This window comes from Heptranchias perlo, chromosome 3 (assembly GCF_035084215.1).
Source record: "Heptranchias perlo isolate sHepPer1 chromosome 3, sHepPer1.hap1, whole genome shotgun sequence".
Lineage (NCBI taxonomy): Eukaryota > Metazoa > Chordata > Chondrichthyes > Hexanchiformes > Hexanchidae > Heptranchias > Heptranchias perlo.
Window position 1 is genome coordinate 82,926,904 of NC_090327.1, and position 23,971 is coordinate 82,950,874.

At 43.6% G+C, this 23,971-nt stretch overlaps 1 protein-coding gene across 1 annotated transcript in view; it reads left to right on the forward strand.

The window, feature by feature from the left end:
• LOC137308418 (early endosome antigen 1-like) overlaps positions 1 to 23,971 on the forward strand; it is a 498,139-nt gene that overhangs the window by 228,022 nt on the left and 246,146 nt on the right. The window contains exon 13 of the mRNA XM_067977151.1: positions 1,709 to 1,792. Coding sequence (XP_067833252.1) covers positions 1,709 to 1,792 — 84 coding nt within the window. The remainder of the gene's footprint in view (positions 1 to 1,708; positions 1,793 to 23,971) is intronic.

The window sequence follows — 23,971 nt, forward strand, 5'->3', positions numbered from 1 at the left end:
TGCTTGACTTGCTTACTGAATGGACGTTGAAAGTCCCCATATAAAAAGGGAACTGTGTTGTACATATGATTGCCTTTTAACTGTTTATTTAGTCATTTAACAAAACAATTGTATTTTAAAAATTTTAATAGTTTCAACATTTATTGGTCATCCACATTGCCTTTTCCTTTTTCTGTCCATGCATAAATATAAAGCTGAAATTGGTTCTAGACCAAAATTGTATATGATTCAGTGCCTGTCTATTGTGAACATTTCAACCTTAGTGATATTGATATTAAGCTGTCATCTTTAAATCTCACACTATTATCTATACGGAATCACAAATTTTGATGCAAATTGGCATGTGTTTCTTTGCAGATTGTGAAATATTTTTGATTTACAATATCTCTAAAATGTTATCCCTGCTTTAAAACTCAATGAAAAAATTTCAGGCTTCTTTGCAGCAAAGATGTTTGGATGCTATAAAATGGAGGGAGGGGAAGAGAGAGAGAATCACCCCTCAGTTGTAACACAGTTTATTGAAGATAAAATGTGTTTCCATTTTGTGTTTAAGGTTGTTTATCAAAAAAGGAAAAAGTGTTTTTTTTAGACATATTACTTTCATCACTATCATATTTCACGTAACAAACATAAATTCTGTCAGGAGGAAATAGTTTATAAACGCATATAGTAACTCACTGATCTCAAATAAACTTAATTTAAATGTTTTCTTTGTGATTTGCTGTTTCCAATTAAGATTTCCCCCTGGATTATGCAAAATTATTTAGATGTTCACAAGTCAGCTATGTTTGTGAAATACAAAGGTTGTAGACTTAGTTTCTAGTGTAGATTATGTTCTTCATTTTAAATAATATATACATATTCATTAGGTGTTACCTTGATGTTTATATAGGCCCCTAAAGCAATTATTCTACTGAATCAACTTAAAAATAATAACAAAAAGAGGACAGAAATATTTGAATTCATGCAAATTACAGACTCTACTGAGTAGTATTAAAGTACTGTTTGCTGTTTAATGAGGGAAGACTTGAGGTAATTAAACCTTGATGTACAATTATGAAGCTCACATAGGAATAAACATATAATGTGATATAGAATGAAAAGGATAGTCTCCAAAAACTTGCATGATGCTCTGTCATCTGAGACTATACTTCATGAGTGCAGGGTGAAGGTCAAGGAGCTATCTTAACTCCATCAATCCTGTGGACAGTTACAAATGACCTTTCACTTTCCATAAGGCATTCAATATTCTGAATTGTAGGGATACATTTTTCTGTGTTTAGAAAATGGGGAAATAAAGGCCTTTCATGCTGCTAAAGGTGCAGTTATTGCAAGATCTTCTGAACGGTTCATTCACCCTGTGTGCTGATAGAAACTAATATCTCATTTACACTGACCGAGTCACATTCTGAAAAATTGCATTTCTGAAGTTGTTATTGAAACCATAGGTAAACTTTCAGCATATAGAGTGGGTTATTAGTCACTAGATCAGACATTTTATCATTCTGAATAGAAACAGGGAATTCTTGCACTTTTTATGTCTATCTTGAGTGGAAACATTGGAAAATAAAAATGCAGTCCATTGTTCAGCAGTGAATTATTTTCAGTATTTGTATAGGATAGAGGGGCCAGGTATTTGTAGATGAGGATAGTAAAGACCTCAAAAGAAAAATTGTATTGTTGAATTATCTTCCTTTTTGTTTTATAGATTAATCAGAAAGAAAACAAACTGTGTGTTTTGCAAGAAGAACTAGTGGACGCTCAAAAGCAATACTCTGCTTGCTATGAAGAGGTAATCATTTTATGAATAAATAAACCTTGGAACCTTTTTTCGTGACATTTGTTATTAAGCTTCATGTTTTAATCTTATAAAACAGTTTGCATAATTGGGTATTTAAGCTTTTGTGCTGAAAAAAACATCCATGGCTAGGATAAGTGCGTATTATCCATCAAATTTTACATTCTACCTCACATCAAGTCTTGCATGTATACTCTCGTCTGTGTACAGTAGACCAGCTTTAAAATAATGGAATCCTAATCAATTGTCCACAGTTCTCTGAGTGATAGGAACAGAGGCAGAATGTTATTTTATTTTACAATACATACGCTTTTAAATTTGTATAATTAAATTAAATATATATTGTGCTTACTGTATTACCGTGTTACTAGGCTAAGTAAAATAGATTATTTGAGAAAACGATTTTAAGGGTTAACTTTCCCTGGGGGAGTTTGTCTGTAGTCCATCAATACACAAATGTACAGAAGGGACAGGAGTTACAAACAACAAATTCTGGCACACATTGTGAAAGGCTAGTCTTGTTGATTAAAAAAAACTTCTGTGAGTTTTAGTCACAAATCCATATTGGGACCTGTAGACTGCAAACTGGTGAGTCTCCCAAATGAGAGTCAACCAATTGAGAGTGATGGCTCTTGGTACCTTTGTGAACTCCAGACTGAGGATTCCCAAAAAGGCACCAGCGTCTGATGGAAAATGTTATTACTGGCATTTCAAACCTAGAAAATGTGATCCAATAAATAAGTGTATTTATTCTCCTGTAAAGTTTGTAAATTTGATGCTGCGATATGTTATTTTACTTTGATTAGTAAATGAGCTTCGTGGAGAACCCAAGATGACTGAAAGGATTTGAATTAATTGATTGGTTAACCATTTTTATTGGTAGTATTTCCTGACGACCCATTTTTGATCTGTAGGTTTTGAACTTTATGATCGGTGGTCCTCATTACTGCTTGTTACATGCTGATTGATGCATTCCTACCAGTTCAAAAGTGTGATACTCAAAGTGTGATTGACAAAACACAAGCTAGATGTAAATTGTTTACAGTTACATTAGTGTTTCTATCAAGGGAATGGAGGGGATCGGTGCCAGGTTGAAGCAAATTGTAGGGGTTGGAGTGTCTGAGGATGTGGGCAGGGAAGGGATCTGAGTGGGAGGGGGTAATTGTGGGGAATGGAGTATGGAAATACTGGGATCTGGGAACAATCAATATTGTGGTCTGGGGATATTCCTAAGAGATGGTGAGGAAAGTGATTGGAGGGGGCGGGGGAATAGGAAGAGCCTGTCTCTATAGGAGCAAACACATGTCTGCTTTGATCAACATCGACTGCTTAAATAAACTATTCCATGTATATAGTTATCATTTACCATTGACATCATTTAGCTCAGAAAATTCCAAAACATCATGCTTTACTTTGTTTTGAAGTTTTTATACAGAAATAAAAAAGAAGGGAATGGGGTTTACAGACAGCTAGTCCTGGCATCCAATGTGATGGGAAGGAACGTTAACCTGATTCTAGATGTAAAATAAAGAGCTGAATGTGAGAGTTCAGAACAAGGGGGCACAACCTTAAAATTAGAGCTAGGTTGTTCAGGGGTGATGTCAGAAAGCACTTCTTCATACAATGGGTAACAGAAATCTGGAACCCTGTCCCCCAAAACGCTGTTGAGGCTAATTCAATTGAAAATTTCAGAACTGAGATTGATAGATTTTTGTTAGGCAAGGGTATTAAGGGTTACGGAACCAAAGCAAATAGATGGAGTTAAGATGCAGATCAGTCATGATCTAATTGAATGGCGGAACAGGCTCGAGGGGCTGAATGGCCTACTCCTGTTGTAATCGACATTTATAGCAGCTAATCAGAAGGAACCCAAGGCATTGCAGGACAAATGGCCAGCAAAGCCCAAGACAACTATTCAAGCTGTAGCCAAGTACTCCAAGTTGAGCCTCAGACTTGCAACACAGTAGTAGGTTACTCCAAGAAAATATTTTCCAGGAATTTGCAGCATGGTAAAGACAACTCAGAATACATTTTCTGAGGCTCTGTTGGCAGTGCAGAGCCTGCCAGAGGGGACATTGGGCCTATGCCCGCAGTTTTTCATCCATTGAGTCTGGTTCCAAAAACAAAGAAGAGCTACTGGCGTGCACAGGCCTTGTTTGTATTGAATAACAATTCAAATTCAGTCTCTAGCTGGAATTCCTGACTGCAGGCAAAGAAATGGCTTCCTTGACACACTGGGACATGAAGCTGTCATGCATTACATCTTCCAATTATGACCTTAACCTGCTTGGGTTTTCCCATATTATTTGGCTGATTTAATTCTCCCATTAAGATAACTGTTTTGTTTTCATATATTTTTATCTTTTCATGGAGCAAATTGTCCTTCTCCTGATGTTGGTGGGCCATAGCATACTCCTAAATTTGCTTTGTTTTTTTTTTGCATCAGAACTGTCTAATCAACGGAGTTCATTTTGTAGCTTTGCCACTTCCACAGGGTCAACTTCACTTACCTCCCAGATGACTCTGACACAAGGGGTTATACTACCTCCTTCTCTGTCTTCTGAACACTCTATACCCCTAAATGTTATATTTATTGCCATCCTCTAGGTTTAACCATGTTTCTGATATTCCATCTGCACTGCAGTTCCCTCCTGCCACTACAGCCTCCAGTTCCAGCATCTTATTTCCAATGCTGGCCACATTAATGTGTACATATCTTATTGTAGATTCAGCTCCTTTCATACTCCCCATTGTCTGACTTTTCTTGATCTCAGGTACATAGGAGTCTCTCTGGGAATTTTAAAAAAATTTATTCATGGGATGTGGGCATCGCTGGCGAGGCCAGCATTTATTGCCCATCCCTAATTGCTCTTGAGAAGTTTGTGGTGAGCTGCCTTCTTGAACCGCTGCAGTCTGTGTGGTGAAGGTTCTCCCACAGTGCTGTTAGGAAGGGAGTTCCAGGATTTTGAACAAGCGACAGTGAAGGAACGGCAATATATTTCCAAGTCGGGGTGGTGTGTGACTTGGAGGGGAACGTGCAGGTGGTGTTGTTCCCATGTGCCTGCTGCCCTTGTCCTAGGTGGTAGATGTCGTGGGTTTGTGAGGTGCTGTCGAAGAAGCCTTGGCGAGTTGCTGCAATGCATCCTGTGGATGGTACACACTGCAGCCGCAGTGTGCCGGTGGTGAATGGAGTGAATGTTTAGGGTGGTGGATGGGGTGCCAATCAAGCGGGCTGCTTTGTCTTTGATGATGTCGAGTTTCTTGAGTGTTGTTGGAGCTGCACTCATCCAGGCAAGTGGTGAGTATTCCATCACACTCCTGACTTGTGCCTTGTAGATGGTGGAAAGGCTTTGGGGAGTCAGGAGGTGAGTCACTCGCCGCAGAATACCCAGCCTCTGACCTGCTCTTGTATCTACAGTATTTATGTGGCTGGTCCAGTTAAGTTTCTGGTCAATGGTGACCCCCAGGATGTTGATGTTGGGGGATTCGGCGATGGTAATGCCGTTGAATGTCAAGGGAAGGTGGTTAGACTCTCTCTTGTTGGAGATGGTCATTGCCTGGCACTTGTCTGGCGTGAATGTTACTTGACACTTATCAGCCCAAGCCTGAATGTTGTCCAGGTCTTGCTGCATGCGGGCACGGACTGCTTCATTATCTGAGGGGTTGCGAATGGAACTGAACACTGTGCAATCATCAGCGAACATCCCCATTTCTGACCTTATGATGGAGGGAAGGTCATTGATGAAGCAGCTGAGGATGGTTGGGCCTAGGACACTGCCCTGAGGAACTCCTGCAGCAATGTTCTGGGGTTGAGATGATTGGCCCCCAACTACCACTACCATCTTCCTTTGTGCTAGGTATGACTCCAGCCACTGGAGAGTTTTCCCCCTGATTCCCATTGACTTGAATTTTACTAGGGCTCCTTGGTGCCACAATCGGTCAAATGCTGCCTTAATGTCAAGGGCAGTCACTCTCTCTTCATCTCTGGAATTCAGCTCTTTTGTCCATGTTTGGACCAGGGCTGTAATGAGGTCTGGAGCCGAGTGGTCCTGGCGGAACCCAAACTGAGCATCGGTGAGCAGGTTATTGGTAAGTATGTGACGCTTGATAGCACTGTCGACGACACCTTCCATCACTTTGCTGATGATTGAGAGTAGACTGATGGGATGGTAATTGGCCGGATTGGATTTGTCCTGCTTTTTGTGGACAGGACATAGCTGGGCAATTTTCCACATTGTCGGGGAGATGCCAGTGTTGTAGCTGTACTGGAACAGCTTGGCTAGAGGCGCAGCTAGTTCTGGAGCACAAGTCTTCAGCACTACAGCTGGGATGTTGACGGGGCCCATAGCCTTTGCTGTATCCAGTGCACTCAGCCCTTTCTTGATATCACGTGGAGTGAATCGAATTGGCTGAAGACTGGCTTCTGTGATGGTGGGGATATCGGGAGGAGGCCGAGTTGGATCATCCACTCGGCACTTCTGGCTGAAGATGGTTGCAAACGCTTCAGCCTTGTCTTTTGCACTCACGTGCTAGACTCTGCCATCATTGAGGATGGGGATGTTTACAGAGCCTCCTCCTCCCGTTAGTTGTTTAATTGTCCACCACCATTCACGACTGGATGTGGCAGGACTGCAGAGCTTTGATCTGATCCGTTGGTTGTGGAATCGCTTAGCTCTGTCTATAGCATGTTGCTTCCACTGTTTAGCATGCATGTAGTCCTGAGTTGTAGCTTCACCAGGTTGGCACCTCATTTTTAGGTACACCTGGTGCTGCTCCTGGCATGCTCTTCTGCACTCCTCATAGAACCAGGGTTGATCCCCTGGCTTGTTGGTAATGGTAGAGTGAGGAATATGCCGGGCCATGAGACTACAGATTGTGCTGGAATACAATTCTGCTGCTGCTGATGGCCCACAGCGTCTCATGGATGCCCAGTTTTGAGCTGCTAGATCTGTTCTGAATCTATCCCATTTAGCACGGTGATAGTGCCACACAACACATTGGATGGTGTCCTCAGTGCAATGATGGGACTTTGCCTCCACGAGGACTGTGCGGTGGTCCCACCTACCAATACTGTCATGGACAGATGCATTTGCGACAGGTAGATTGGTGAGGAAAGGTCAAGTAAGTTTTTCCCTCGTGTTGGTTCGCTCACCACCTGCCGCAGGCCCAGTCTGGCAGCTATATCCTTCAGGACTCGGCCAGCTTGGTCAGTAGTGGTGCAACCGAGCCACTCTTGGTGATGGACATTGAAGTCCCCCACCCAGAGTACATTCTGTGCCCTTGCTACCCTCAGTGCTTCCTCCAAGTGGTGCTCAACATGGAGGAGGACTGATTCATCAGCTGAGGGAGGACCAGCTTGTCTTTTCCTGCCCGTCAATTTCGTATGTCACAAAAATTCTTAGAGCTTTTGGAATGTCGCAGAAAGCATCCCAACTGGTTATCAGCCTTTGTAGGAAGTGTGTATGAGGAGAGTTACACTTTGTGGTACTCCATAGTATCATCACTATAGATCATGATTGCAGCATTCTATGTTAGAAGGTGAAGCCACAGGTGACTGCTATTGGCACTGGATGGTAGCCACCGAAGTTATAGTGGGGGACCGGGACAGCTCCCATGGATTTTCCAGGCCAGAATTTTTTACAAAGATTTGCCCGTTAAGTTGGGCAGAAGTGGAACAATATTGTATGTGATAATTTCGACAACTATTGGCATTATGGATATAATAACAGAGGGATAGAAATGAGAGCAACTAAATGATAATTGTTAACTGCTATCAACCACCAGCTCAATGTTTACAGAGCTGATTAGATAAGTAAGAGAGTAATTATGTGAGTTTATGTATCCAGGACAAAAGAAGGCCATCAAGCCCACAGGTGCTCGCTTCGAACTCCAACTGATTTCATTCCCATGTATCAAACATTTCATTTCCCCTCTATTTCACTCCTGGACGGAGCAGAAGGAACAGTTTGTTGTTTTTTTAAAAAACTAATCTCTTTCACCTCTAGCCTCCAATATCTTGCAGTTTTTCTTGCTGCCTGCTCTGTTTACCGACAGAACAGTCACAGCATTTCAAAAATTATTCGCTGTGTGAAGCATTTCAACATGATAAGGTGCTAAATAAATTCAAGTTTTCTTATTGTTTCTTTCTATTTTAATAATAGTGCTGAACTTCCCTCTCTTGTTCCTTCTAAACTGAAAATACATCATGATGCATGTTTTTACTCCTTCCTGCATCCTTACTTTACTGTCTCCTACTCCAGCTCATTCTTTCCTGAACGGGGGGGGGGGGGGGGGGGTGAAATTGGTTTTGGGCAGTACCGCCAAATGGGCAATAGTGAATTGGCCGCTCATTTTACACTCCGCACGATTTTCTTTTCCATTGACTATGAGTCAGTGGGTCAGGTATAATACTGGCTACTGATTTGCTATTGCCGGTTTTGCGCCACTGCCGCCGACAAATTTCACCCCCCCCCCACCCCCGTGACTCCTTCCTTTCCTCAGCCATGGGGCCTGAAAATTGCTTCAGGTGTGCTGTGGGCATCAATTGGGTAGCCAAGGTGCCCCCACGATTTTCAATTGCTCGTCACACATTTTTCAGGCAAGAAATGGATGGGGAACAGTTGAAAACCGCACCCATTAAGCATTGAATCTACTAAGACAGGAGGGAGTGGCCCTGGGAGTCCTCAACATTGGCTCCGGACCCCATGAAATCTCATGGCATCAGGTCAAACATGGGCAAGGAAATCTCCTGCTGAGTACAACCTACCGTCCTCCCTCGGCTGATGAATCAGTCCTCCTCCATGTTGAGCACCACTTGGAGGAAGCACTGAGGGTAGCAAGGGCACAGAATGTACTCTGGGTGGGGGACTTCAATGTCCATCACCAAGAGTGGCTCGGGAGCACCACTACTGACCGAGCTGCCGAGTCCTGAAGGACATAGCTGCCAGACTGGGCCTGCGGCAGGTGGTAAGCGAACCAACACAAGGGAAAAACTTACTTGAGCTCGTCCTCACCAATCTACCTGTCGCAAATGCATCTGTCCATGACAGTATTGGTAGGAGTGACCACCGCACAGTCCTCGTGGAGATGAAGTCCCGTCTTCGCACTGAGGACATCATCCAATGTGTTGTGTGGCACTATCACCGTGCTAAATGGGATAGATTCAGAACAGATCTAGCAGCTCAAAACTGGGCATCCATGAGGCGCTGTGGGCCATCAGCAACAGCAGAATTGTATTCCAGCACAATCTGTAACCTCATAGCCCTGCATATTCCTCACTCTACGATTACCAACAAGCCAGGGAATCAACCCTGGTTCAATGAGGTGTGTAGAAGAGCATGCCAGGAGCAGCACCAGGCATACCTCAAAATGAGATGCCAACCTGGTGAAGCTACAACTCAGGACTACATGCATGCTAAACAGTGGAAGCAACATGATATAGACAGAGCTAAGCGATTCCACAATCAACGGATCAGACCAAAGCTCTGCAGCCCTGCCACATCCAGTCGTGAATGGTGGTGGACAATTAAACAACTAACGGGAGGAGGAGGCTCTGCAAACATCCCCATCCCCAATGATGGCAGAGTCCAGCACGTGAGTGCAAAAGACAAGGCTGAAGCGTTTGCAATCATCTTCAGCCAGAAGTGCCGAATGGATGATCCATCTCGGCCTCCTCCTGATATCCTCACCATCACAGAAGCCAGTCTTCAGCCAATTCGATTCACTCCACGTGATATCAAGAAAGGGCTGAGTGCACTGGATACAGCAAAGGCTATGGGCCCCGACAACATCCCGGCTGTAGTGCTGAAGACTTGTGCTCCAGAACTAGCTGCGCCTCTAGCCAAGCTGTTCCAGTACAGCCACAACACTGGCAACTACCCGATAATGTGGAAAATTGCCCAGGTATGTCCTGTCCACAAAAAGCAGGACAAATCTAATCCGGCCAATTACCGCCCCATCAGTCTACTCTCAATCAACATCAAAGTGATGGAAGGTGTCGTCGACAGTGCTATCAAGCGTCACATACTCACCAATGCCCTGCTCACCAATGCTCACTTTGGGTTCCGCCAGGACCACTCGGCTCCAGACCTCATTACAGCCTTGATCCAAACATGGACAAAAGAGCTGAATTCCAGAGGTGAGGTGAGAGTGACTGCCCTTGACATCAAGGCAGCATTTGACCGAGTGTGGCACCAAGGAGCCCTAGTAAAATTGAAATCAATGGAAATCAGGGGGAAATCTCTCCAGTGGCTGGAGTCATACCTAGCACAAAGGAAGATGGTCGTGGTTGTTGGAGGCCAATCATCTCAGCCCCAGGACATTGCTGCAGGAGTTCCTCAGGGCAGTGTCCTGGGCCCAACCATCTTCAGCTGCTTCATCAATGACCTTCCCTCCATCATAAGGTCAGAAATGGGGATGTTCACTGATGATTGCACAGTGTTCAGTTCCATTCGCAACCCCTCATACAATGATGCAGTCCGAGCCCGCATGCAGCAAGACCTGGACAACATCTAGGCTTAGGCTGATAAGTGGCAAGTAACATTTGCGCCAGACAAGTGCCAGGCAATGACCATCTCCAACAAGAGAGAGTCTAACCACCTCCCCTTGACATTCAACGGCATTACCATCGCCGAATCCCCCACCATCAACATCCTGGGGGTCACCATTGACCAGAAACTTAACTGGACCAGCCATATAAATACTGTGGCTGCAAGAGCAGGTCAGAGGCTGGGTATTCTGCGGCGAGTGATGCACCTCCTGACTCCCCAAAGCCTTTCCTCCATCTACAAGGCACAAGTCAGGAGTGTGATGGAATACTCTCCACTTGCCTGGATGAGTGCAGCTCCAACAATACTCAAAATGCTCAACACCATCCAGGACAAAGCAGCCCGCTTGATTGGGACCCTATCCACCACCCTAAACATTCACTCCCTTCACCACCGACGCACAGTGGCTGCAGTGTTTACCATCTACAGGATGCACTGCAGCAACTCGCCAAGGCTTCTTCGACAGCACCTCTCAAACCCGCGACCTCTACCACCTGGAAGGACAAGAGCAGCAGGTACATGGGAACAACACCACCTGCAAGTTCCCCTCCAAGTCACACACCATCCCGACTTGGAAATATATCGCCGTTCCTTCATCGTCGCTGGGTCAAAATCCTGGAACTCCCGTCCTAACAGCACTGTGGGAGAACCTTCACCACACGGACTGCAGCGGTTCAAGAAGGCGGCTCACCACCACCTTCTCAAGGGCAATTTGGGATGGGCAATAAATGCTTGCTTCGCCAGCGACGCCCACATCCCATGAATGAATAAAAAAAAGACTCCTTGGGCTCATAAGTGGCATTCGCTATTTAAGTGCTATTTATGAACTATAAATGTTGCCCATGTTTGCTCCAATGCATTAACCTTCATCTGGGTGGTAAAAAGGACTTTAAACTAATAAATGGTGGTGGTGGGAGGGGCTCAGTCAGAAACAACAGTAAAAATGATAATTTAAAGATTTAAAAAAAGGATAAGAGCAGTGTTCAGGTCACGAACAGTGATTTGGATGCTCCAGCTGAAGGGAATACTAAAATAACTAAAGTCGTTACAGCAGGAGTGACAAATAAGAAACGTGTCAAGTTAAATGGTTGTGAGAAAGACAGCATCAGGACAGGAGGACAGGTTAGGGTCTCTTGCCAATGTAAGAGTTTTATACACTAACGCACGGAGTATAAGAAATAAATTGAGTGAATTAGAGGCTCAAATACAGCCTCGAGGGTATGACATGGTGGCCATTACTGAGACATGGCTGGAAGCTGGTAATGGTTAGTAGTTAAATATTCCAGGCTATAAGGTCTTTAGAAAGGATAGGAGTACTGGAAGAGGAGGAGGGGTAGCCTTGTTGATCAAAGATACTATTACAACATTAATAAGAGGGGATATAGGTAAGGGAAAGCAATCAGCAGAGACTCTATGGTTAGAATTGAGGAATAAGAGAGGACTTAAAACTGTAATGGGAGTTCTCTACAGGCCTCCTGATAGCAGCAATTAAGTGGCAGAATGTATTAATTCAGAGATTAGAGAGGCTTATTGCAAAAGCAGAGTTGTTTTAATGGCAGACTTTAATTTTCATATAAATAGGGAAGAGCAGAGTAGCTCAAGTCAGAAAGGTAATGAATTTCTTGAGTGCGTACAAGATAGTTTTTTTGAACAATATGTTCTAGAACTAGCACGAGGGCAGGTTGTACTAGATTTAGTAATGAGTAACGAGCCGACTTAGTTAATAACCTAACAGTAAGGGAACATTTATCTGACAATGATTATAATATGATTGAATTCAATGTTAGGTTTGAAAAGGAGAAACGTAACACAGTTACTAAGATTCGAGATTTTGGTAAGGCTAACTTTTTAACGGGATGATACAGCGACTGATGACAGCAAACTGGTCAAAACTGTTATCAGGTAAAACTGCAGATGAACAGTGGCAAGTGTTCAAAAAATAATTTAGCTTAATACAGGACCAGTATATACCCCTAAGGGGCAAGAGCTCTACTTACTGAATAAAATACCCATGGTGGACAAAAGAGATGAGAGATAACATAAAACTAAAGGAAAGAACAGACAAAAGTGCAAAAAATAGTGTAGATCCAGGAGACTGGGAGATATATAATGAACAGTAAAGGAATACAAAAAAGATAGTAAGGAGGGAAAAAGGGAATATGAAAAGAAACTTGCGAGGGTTATCAAGATTAACACAAAAAGTTTTTACAATTATATTTGAAGAAGAAGGATAGTCAAGGATAATGTGGGCCCTTAAAAACAGATGTGGGTAATATTGCAAATGAAAATAAGGAAATGACAGACTTGTTGAATAATTACTTTGTGTCAATCTTCACAGTAGAGGAGGAAGAAGATAATATACCTGACATTCCAGGCAAACTAATAATGAATCAAGGATTGGAACTTACTAAAGTTAATGTAAGCAAGAAAACAGTATTAGAAACAATAATGGCACTAAAGACTGACAAATCCGCAGGACCTGATGGTTTTCACCCCAGGGTTTTAAAGGAAGTAGGTGAGGAAATTGCTGATGCTTTAGCCATAATCTTCCAAAGCTCTTTCGATTCAGAAATTGTCCCTTTAGATTGGAAAATTGCAAACTCCATTATTTAAGAAAAGTGAGAGAGAGAAACCAGGAAATTATAGACATGTTAGTGGGGAAGTTATTGGAATCTATAATTAAGGACGGAGTGACTGAGCACTTAGAGAAATTTGAGCTGATTAGTGAGAGGCAACATGGATTTGTAAAGAGTAGGTCATGTCTAACGAAGCTAATTGAATTTTTTGAGGAAGTAACTAAAGTAGTAGACAGGGGAATGTCTATGGATATAGTTTATATGCACTTCCAGAAGGAATTCGATAAAGCTCCACAGAAGAGACTGTTAGCTAAAATTAAAGGTCATGGAATTGAAGGCAAATTATTGACCTGGTTAGGAGATTGGTCAGGCAGTAAAAGATGGAGAGGAGAGATAATGGGTATGTACTCAAATTGGAAGGAAGTGACCAGTAATGCCCCACAAGGATCTGTGCTGGGGCCTCAACTATTCACTGTATTTATTAATAACTTAGATAACACCATAGAGAGCCATATATCCAAGTTTGCCGATGACACACAGATTGGTGGCATAGTACGTAGTGTAGATGGGAACATAAAATTACAAAGAGGCATTGATAGATTAAGTAAATGGGCAAAACTATGGCAGATGGATTTCAATGTAGGTAAGTGTGAGGTCATCCATTTTGGACCAAAAAAGGATAGATCCGATTATTTTTTATATGGTGAAATGCTAGGAACAGTGGAGATCCAAAGAGATTTAGGGGTCCATGTACACAGATCACTAAAATATAGTGGTTAGGTACAAAAAATTACCAAACCCCCCAAAGTCTTTCCACCATCTACAAGGCACAAGTCAGGAGTGTGATGGAATACTCTCCACTTGCCTGGATGAGTGCAGCTCCAACAACACTCAAGAAGCTCGACACCATCCAGGACAAAGCCGCCCACTTGATTGGCACCCCATCCACCACCCTAAACATTCACTCCCTTCACCACTGGCGCACTGTGGCTGCAGTGTGTACCATCCACAGGATGCACTGCAGCAACTCGCCAAGGCTTCTTCGACAGCACCTCTCAAACCCGCAACCTCTACCACCTAGAAGGACAAGAGTAGCAGGCACATGGGAACAACACCACCTGCACGTTCCCCTCCAAGTCACACACCATCCCGACTTGGAAATGTATCGCCGTTCCTTCATCGTCGCTGGGTCAAAATCCTGGAACTCCCTTCCTAACAGCGCTGTGGGAGAACGTTCACCACACGGACTGCAGCGGTTCAAGAAGGCGGCTCACCACCACCTTCTCAAGGGCAATTAGTGATGGGCAATAAATGCCGGCCTCGCCAGCGACGCCCACATCCCATGAACGAATAAAAAAAAAGGCTAATGGAATGTTAGCCTTTATATCTAGAGGACTAGCCTATAAAGGGGAGGACGATTTGCTACAGCTATACAAAACCCTGGTTAGACCACATCTGGAGTACTGTGTGCAGTTCTGGGCAACGCACCTTAGAAAGGATATATTGGCCTTGGAAGGAGTGCAGCGCAGATTCACCAAAATGTTACCAGGGCTCCACGGGTTAAATTATGAGGAGAGATTACATAAACTAAGCTTGTACTCCCTGTAATTTAGAAGGTTAAGAGATGATTTGATGAAGTTTTTAGGATTTTGAAAGGAATTGATAGGGTAGATAGAGAGAAACTTTTTTTCCACTGATGGGGGAGTTTAGGACAAGGGTATGTAAAATCAGAGCCAGGCCATTCAGGAGAGAAGTTAGGACACATCTCTTCATGCAAAGGGTGGTAGAAGTGTGGAACTCTCTCCCACAAAAAGCAGTAGGTGCTAGCTCAAGTAATAATTTTAAATCTGAGATCGATAGATTTTTGCTAGCCAAGGATATTAAGGGATATGGAGCCAAGGCGGGTAAATGGATTTAGGGTACAGATCAGCCATGATCTCATTGAATGGCGGAATAGGCTCGAGGGGCTGAATGGCTTACTTCTGATCCTATGTTCCTATTGTCTGCCCCACTCACATATTTTGTACAGCTCATTTTGTGATTTCTGGGCTGCCTCCTTTGATCCTACTGTCCCTCTGAGCTTGATATCATCTGCAAATTTAGCCAGTTCACATCGAGTTTCAGCATCCAAGTCACTGATGCAAATTAGAAACAGTAGCGGTCCCAATGCTGAGACCTGGGACCCTTACTGAGTACTCCCTCCAACCTGCAGCCTGACTTTACCCCTCTATCCAGTAACCATTGTTTTCTACCAATTCAACCAATTTCTTGTCCATACACAAGTTTTGCCATGAATCCCCACAAATTTGAGCTTAATTAATAATCTCTTGTGTGGAACTTTACCAAATGCCTTTTGGAAGTCTAAGTATGGAAGACTGTTTATCACAATATACTTGGGTTGTCACTTTCTCAAAGAAATCAAGGAGGTTGGTCAGGCAGGATTTTCACCATCTCAAACCATGTTAACTGCTGTTTACTAAGTATAGATAATTCTTAAGTTTATTCCTAATAATTGATTCTATTACTTTGCACAGAATTGAAGTAAGACTAATGGGTCTGCAGTTATCTGTGTCTGTTTTGTCACCCATTTTGATTAGGTGCACCACATTAGCCTGTTTCAAATCTACTGATACTTCCCCAGTGTCCATTGATTCCCTCATAATGATTGTCAGTGGCTCACAAATTTCCTTGGTAGTCTCTCTCCACACTCCAGGATAGATAACATCTTCCGTGGGGATTTATTTATTTTAAGCCCTTTCAGCTTGATTAGGATTTTCAATTTATTTATGTTGAGATCGTGAATTATGCTTTGGTACTCTCTTTTGGGGCAGGGACTGTTGTTCATGTCTTCCTTTGTGAATACTTTGAAGAAGTAATCATTCGGAATATTTACTATCTCATCCTCATTATCATCAAGCCCATTGCATCTTTTAATGCTTTCACCTCTTCTTTGAATGGCAGAACAGGCTCGAGGCCTGAATTGCGTACTCTTGATCCTATGTTCCTATTGTTTGCCCCACTCACATATGTTGTATAGCTCATTTTGTGACTTCTGGGCTACCTTCTTTGATTCTGCAGTCCCTCTGAGTCACAGTCCTTTTGCTATTGTAGTACTGAAAGAATTCACCCCAATTTATTTTAACAGAGAGAAAAATTGTGGGCTGGCCAGATCAGAAGCAGACATTTCTAGCTGTACTGTTTTACAAGAATTGCCCACAGCGTGAGGAACATCATGAATGAAAAATAAATGTAGTTTGCTCACCTTTAGTCCTCTTTTTTGAATTAAATGATATACATAACATATTCTTCACTCACCTCCTTGTTGGATTTTGGGCAAAAATGCTACAAAAGTATCACAAAAGATAGCCACCCTTAAAGAGATTTTCCAATTTGTATGCTGACTTTACTGTGGTATTTGGATGATAACTCTATTTGAAGTTTGAAGAACACTATACGTAATGGTGCCTAATCTACCTTCACTGGTAGCTACAGTTTTTATCCCTTGTGGCTTCACAAGAAATGCAGTAGTACAGCTTGTCTGTGAAAATGTCTAATCATAAATAGACATGCCATGAGGGAGAGTTCAGCTCATTTTAATATTCATTCCAATGTCACAGAAACAGGAACACTTTCACTGACACATTACAAGGTTTTATTTTCATATACCAGCATATTACTATCTGAAGCCATGGAAGGTGCTTCTACCTCGTCAAACAAATCTGATTGCTTATTAATGGAGATGTAAAACAGCAGACAGGTACACACACTTCATCACAGAGTTTGAACTTTGATGACTCTTCTTGATTCATTACACAACGTGATTCTGCTGCTGAAGAGACAGTCTACTGTAGAAGAATACAGCATTTCACGAGTATCCCTAGATGGCCGATTGTGATTGGCTTTGTATAGGGAAGCAAATTCTTCATTTTGGTACTTTTTGCATATATTCTTTGTAAAGCTTCAGTAAATGGCAGTTCAAAATTTATGAAACTAATTAAAGTTAAGAAAATGTAGGGGTTGCATGATGTGTATTTAAAGAATCATAGAATGTTACAGGCCTTTGGCCCATCGAGTCTTTGCTGATGTATTTCTCTGCATGAGCTACCTAGCCTAGTCACTCTCTCCTGCTCACTGCCCATAACCTTTAATATTCCTGGTTTTCATGCAACTGTCAAATTCCCTTTTAAAACAATTTGTAAACACTACTTAAGCAACAGGTTTGTGACAAAGAAATCCTTCATGTAACCACCCTCTGTTTTAAAAAAGAACTTTTTCCAACCACTTTAATTCCTTTTGTCATTATCTTAGATTTGTTATTACTGTACGGTTCCACTGATCAACCAATCACTATTTACATTATCATAACCCTTCATAATCTTAAAAACTTACATCAGGTTACCCCTTAATCTTTATAGGTCGAGTGAAAAGAGCCCTTTCTTAAATCTTTCTTCATAACTGAAACTCTTCATCTGAGTGAATCTACACTGGACCTTTTCCTCTGCTTTTATATCCCTCCTATTAAGCAGTAACCAAATCTGGATGCAATGTTCCAACTGCAGTCTATCTAAGGTCTTGTACAAGTTTAACACTACCTTTTAGCTTTTCTATCTATGCCTCCAGATACAAAACCAAAGATTCTGTTTGCTTTTTTTAATGGTCGCACCTACCTGTGCTGTCACCTTTAATGACCTGCGTATCTATGCACCAATGTATTTTTACTCCTCTACTTCATTTAAAATCTTACAATTTAAGGGGTATTTCTTTTTCCTGTTCTAACTTTCAAAATGTATTATTTCACACTTTTCTGCATCAAACAGGGCCTGAATCTATCAGCCCATCCTGCTAGACTATCTGTAGTCTTTCACATTCTGTCACAATTTTTGTTACACTTTGCCCCACAAGTTGGCAAACCACAACATTCAATATTGTTCCCCTAATTCCTCAATTCTGCCCTCCAGCCATCTCTCTATCCAACATTAACATGCCTTTTGTCTTTCCAAATGCTGTCTGATCTATTTCCAGTATTTTCTACTTTTGTTTTAAAAATCCAATGTTTTCAATTTTTTTTGTCTTTACTCCTTTGCCCATGTGGATACATCCCCATTAATTCCATCTTTGCCGTCATCCTGGAAAGCAAAGATAACCCTCGGCTTCTTTTCTCCACTACCAACTGTCTCGTTAACCCCCCCCTATCATCCCTCACACTCACCAACAAAAAAAAAAGGGAGGAATTCATGGACTTCTTTATCACTAGGATTGAGACCATCTGTTCAGTTGCCTCCACTGCTTCCCCTTCCTCACCGAACCAAACCTCCCCTCAGACTTACCCTTAGCCCTGAACCCACATTTTTCTCCAATTTCTCTCGTATCTCCCCTCAGGCACTCTCCGAGCTCATCTTGCCCATGAAAACCACCTGCTCCCTTGACCTTATTCCCGTTAAACTGCTGACCACCCAACTTCTTTTCTTGGCCCTCATGCTAGCTGACATTGTAAATGGTTCCCTCTGCTCAGGTGCTGTACCTCTCTTTTAAAACTACCATCAGCAGCCCCCTCCTCAAAAAAAACACCCTTGACCCCTCTCCTATCGTCCCATCTCCAACCTCCCTTTCCTCTCCAAAGTTTTCAAACGTCGTGTTGCTAGAAGTTTGGAACTATCTTCTGCAAATGGCAGTTGATGCTAGCTCAGTTATTAATTTTAAATCTGAGATTGATAGATTTTTGTTAAGCAACGGTATTAAGGGGTATGGAGCTAAAGCAGCTATATGGATTTAGGTCACAGATCAGCCATGATCTCATTGAATGGCAGAACAAGTTGAAGGGGCTAAATGGCATATACTCCTGTTTCTATGTTCCCAAATCAATGCCCATCTTTCCTGGAACTACATATATGAATCTTTCCCAACATAATTCCATCCCACCCACAGCACTGAAACAGCCTTGACCAAAGTCACACTTGGCATCATCTGTAACCGTTGACTATTCCAATGCTCTTAAGTCTTTTTTTAAAATTCGTTCATGGGATGTGGACGTCGCTGGCGAAGCCAGCATTTATTGCCCATCCCTAATTGCCCTTGAGAAGGTGGTGGTGAGCCGCCTTTTTCAACCACTGCAGTCCGTGTGGTGAAGGTTCTCCCACAGTGCTGTTAGGTAGAGAGTTCCAGGATTTTGACCCAGCGACGATGAAGGAATGGCGATATATTTCCAAGTCGGGGTGGTGTGTGACTTGGAGGGGAACGTGCAGGTGGTGTTGGTCCCATGTGCCTGCTGCCCTTGTCCTTCTAGGTGGTAGAGGTCGCGGGTTTGTGAGGTGCTGTCGAAGAAGCCTTGGCGAGTTGCTGCAGTGCATCCTGTGGATGGTCCACACTGTAGCCACAGTGCGCCGGTGGTGAAGGGAGTGAATGTTTAGGGTGGTGGATGGGGTGCCAATCAAGCGGGCTGCTTTATCTTGGATGGTGTCGAGCTTCTTGAGTGTTGTTGGAGCTGCACTCATCCAGGCAAGTGGTGAGTATTCCCTCACACTCCTGACTTGTGCCTTGTAGATGATGGAAAGGCTTTGGAAAATCAGGAGGTGAGTCATTTGCCGCAGAATACCCAGGCTCTGACCAGGTCTTGTAGCCACAGTATTTATGTGGCTGGTCCAAATAAGTTTCTGGTCAATGGTGACCCCCAGGATGTTGATGGTGTGGGATTCGGCGATGGTAATGCCATTGAATGTTAAGGGGAGGTGATTAGACTCTCTCTTGTTGGAGATGGTCATTGCCTGGCACTTGTCTGGCGTGAATGTTATTTGCCACTTATCAACCCAAGCCTGGATGTTCCCCTGCATGCGGGCATGGACTGCTTCATTATCTGAGGGGTTGCGAATGGAACTGAACACTGTGCAATCATCAGCGAACATCCCCATTTCTGACCTTATGGTGGAGGGAAGGTCATTGATGAAGCAACTGAAAATGGTTGGGCCTGGGACACTGTTCTGAGGAGCTCCTGCAGCAATGTCCTGGGGCTGAGATGATTGGCCCGCAACAACCACTACCATCTTCCTTTCTGCTAGGTATGACTCCAGCCACTGGAGAATTTTCCCCCCCGATTCCCATTGACTTCAATTTTACTAGGGCTCCTTGGTGCCACACTCAGTCAAATGCTGCCTTGATGTCAAGGGCAGGCACTCTCACCTCACCTCTGGAATTCAGCTCTTTTGACCATGTTTGGACAAGGCTGTAATGAGGTCTGGAGCCGAGTGGTCCTGGCGGAACCGAAAGTGAGAATCGGTGAGCAGGTTATTGGTGAGTAAGTGCCGCTGGATAGCATTGTCGACGACACCTTCCATCACTTTGCTGATGACTGAGAGTAGACTGATGGGGTGGTAATTGGTCGGATTAGATTTGTCCTGCTTTTAGTGGACAGGACATAGCTGGGCAATTTTCCACATTGTCGGGTAGATGCCAGTGTTGCAGCTGTACTGGAACAGTTTGGTTAGAGGTGCAGCTAGTTCTGGAGCACAAGACTTCAGCACTACAGCCGGGAAGTTGTCGGGGCCCATAGCCTTTGTTGTACCCAATGCATTCAGCCGTTTCTTGATATCATGTTGAGTGAATCGAATTGGCTGAAGATTGGCTTCTGTGATGGTGAGGATATCGGGAGGAGGCCGAAATGTATCATCCACTCGGCATTTCTGGCTGAAGCTGGTTGCAAATGCTTGAGCCTTGTCTTTTGCACTCACGTGCTGGACTCCGCCATCGTTGAGGATGGGGATGTTTACAGAGCCTCCTCCTCCTGTTAGTTGTTTAATTGTCCACCACCATTCACGACTGGATGTGGCAGGATTGCAGAGCTTTGATCTGATCCGTTGGTTGTGCAATCGCTTAGCTGTGTCTAAAGCATGTTGCTTCCACTGTTTAGCATGCATGTAGTCCTGTGTTGTAGCTTCACCAGGTTTGCACCTCATTTTTCAGTATGCCTAATGATGCTTCTGGCATGCTCTCCTACACTCCTCATTGAACCAGGGCTGATCCCCTGGCTTGTTGGTAATGGTAGAGTGAGGAATATGCCGGGCCATGAGGTTACAGTTTGTGCTGGAATACAGTTCTGCTGCTGCTGATGGCCCACAGCGCCTCATGGATGCCCAGTTTTGAGCTGCTAGATCTGTTTTAAACCCAACCCATTTAGTATGGTGATAATACCACACAACACGTTGGATGATGCCCTCAGTGTGAAGACGGGATTCCGTCTACGCAAGGATTGTGCGGTGGTCACTCCTACCAATACTGTCATGGACAGATGCATCTGCGACAGTTAAATTGATGAGGACGAGGTCAAGTAGGTTTTTCCCTCGTTTTGGTTCGCTCACCACCTGCCGCAGGCCCAGTCTGGCAGCTGTGTCTTTCAGGACTCGGCCAGCTTGGTCAGTAGTGGTGCTACCGAGCCACTCTTGATGATCGACATTGAAGTCCCCCACCCAGCGTACATTCTGTGCCGTTGCTACCCTCAGTGCCTCCTCCAAGTGGTGCTTAACATGGAGGAGGACTGATTCATCAGCTGAGGGAGGGCAGTAGATGGTAATCAGCAGGAGGTTTCCTTGCCCATTTTTGATTTGATGTTATGAGATTTTATGGGGTCGGAATCAATGTTGAGGACTCCAAGGGCCACTCTCTCCTGACTGTATATTACTCTACCGCCACCTCTGGTGTGTCTGTCTTGCTGGTGGGACAGGGCATACCCAGGGATGGTGATGGAGGAGTCTGGGATGTTGGTTGAAAGGTATGATTCTGTGAGTATGGCTATGTCAGGCTGTTGCTTGACTAGTCTGTGGGACAGCTCTCCCAATTTTGGCACAAGTCCCCAGATGTTAGTGAGGGGGACTTTGCAGGGTCGACTGGGCTTGGTTTGCCTTTGTCTGGTGCCTAGTGGTCCGATGCCGGGTGGTCCGTCCGGTTTTATTCTTATTATGACTTTATGTAGCGAGATTGTACAACTGAGTGGCTTGCTAGGCCATTTCAGAGGGCTGTTAAGAATCAACCACATTGCTTTGGGTCTGGAGTCGCATGTCGGCCAGACCAGGTAAGGACGGCAGGTTTCCTTCTTTAAAGGACATTCGTGAACCAGATGGGTTTTTACGACAATCCGGTAGTTTCATGGGCTGGCCTCCCATCTTCCACCCTCCATAAACTTGAGCTCATCCCGCATCCTAACTCGCACAAGTTCCCTTCACCCATCACCCCTGTGCTCGCTGACCTACATTGGCTCCCGGTCCACCAACGTCTCAATTTTAAAATTCTTATCCTTGTGTTCAAATCCCTATGTTGCCTCGCCCCTCCCTATCTCTGTAACCTCCTTCAGCCCTTTGAGGATGACACACTTAAGTCCAAAACTAGAATCTTAAACTTAAGTAAAGCCAATTACATAGGTATGAGGGGCAAGTTGGCTAAGGTAAATTGGGGAATTAGATTAAGAGGTATGATGGTAGATAAGGAGTGGCAGACATTTAAAGAAATATTTCAGAATTCTCAATGAATATATATTCCATGGAGAAATAAAAACTCCAAGGGAAAAGCAATCCATCCGTGGCTAACTAAAGAAGTTAGATTAAAAGAGGCTTATAATGTTGCGAAGAATAGTTGTAAGACTGAGTATTGGGAGAGTTTTAGAAACCAGCAAAGGATGACCAAAAAATTGATTAAAAGGGAGAAAATAGAATATGAGAGTAAACGAGCAAGAAATATAAAAACAGATTGTCAGAGTTTCTACAAGTGTGTAAAAAGGAAGAGAGTAGCAAAAGCAAACATTGGTACCTTAAAGGCCGAGACAGGAGAAATTATAATAGGGAATAAGGAAATGGCAGAGACATTAAACAAATATTTTGTATCTGTCTTCACAGTAGGAGATACAAAAGGCATACCAAAAATAGTAGGGAATCAAGGGACAAATGAGTGTGAGGAACTTAAAACAATTAATATGAGTAGAGAAAATGTACCAGACAAACTAAAGGGACTAAACGCCGACAAATCCCTTGGACCTGATAATACGGGGTCGGCCATTTAAGATTGAGATGAGGAGGAATTTCTTCACTCAGAGGGTTGTGAATCTTTGGAATTCTCTATCCCAAAGGGCTGTGGATGCTGAGTCGTTGAGTATATTCAAGGCTGAGATAGATGGATTCTTGGACTCTAAGGGAATCAAGGGAAATGGGGATCAGGCAGGAAAGTGGAGTTGAGGTTGAAGATCAGCCATGATCTGATTGAATGACGGAACAAGCTCGAGGGGCCATATGGCTTACCCCTGCTCCTAATTCTTATGTTCTTATAACTCTGTGAACTCTGCATTCCTTCAACTTCGGCTTCTTGCACATACCAACTTCCTTCACCTTGTCGTAATGTCGCCTTCTTTGGCTCGGTGTCAGTTTTTGTCTGATTACGCTCCTGTGAAGCGCCTTGGGATGTTTTTCTACGTTAAAGCTGGTACATTAATGCAAGTTGTTGTTGTGACCATAATGCATTGTCCCTCCTTGACCTCTCTGCAGCCTTTGACATAGTCGACCATACCATCTTTCTCCACTGCTTTGCTTCTGTTGTCCAGCTCAGTGGGATTGCCTTCGTTGGTTCCTTACTTCTCTGGTTTCTAGCAATGATGTCTCCTCCTGCCCCTGCACCATTACCTCTGGAGTTCCCCAAAGATCTGTCCTTGGTCCCCTCCTCTTCCTCACCTACTTCCTGTCCCTTGGTGACATCATCCGCAGACATGTGGTCACTTTCTACATGTACACTGACGACACCTAGCTCTACCTCTCCATCACCTCTCTCTCTCCCTTTCGAGCCCAGCACTGCCTCTGTATTGTCAGACTGCTTGTCCAATATCCAGTCTTGGATGAACAGCAATTTCCCATTGTTAAACATTGGGAAGAATGAAGCCATCATTTTCCACCCTGCCACAACACCGTACCCTTGCCACCGATTCTATTCCCCGCTCCTGCCATTGTCTCAGGCTTCACTAGACTCTTTGCATTCTGTGTCCTTTTTGACCTTGAGCTGAGCTTCCGATCCCATGTACTGTTCAT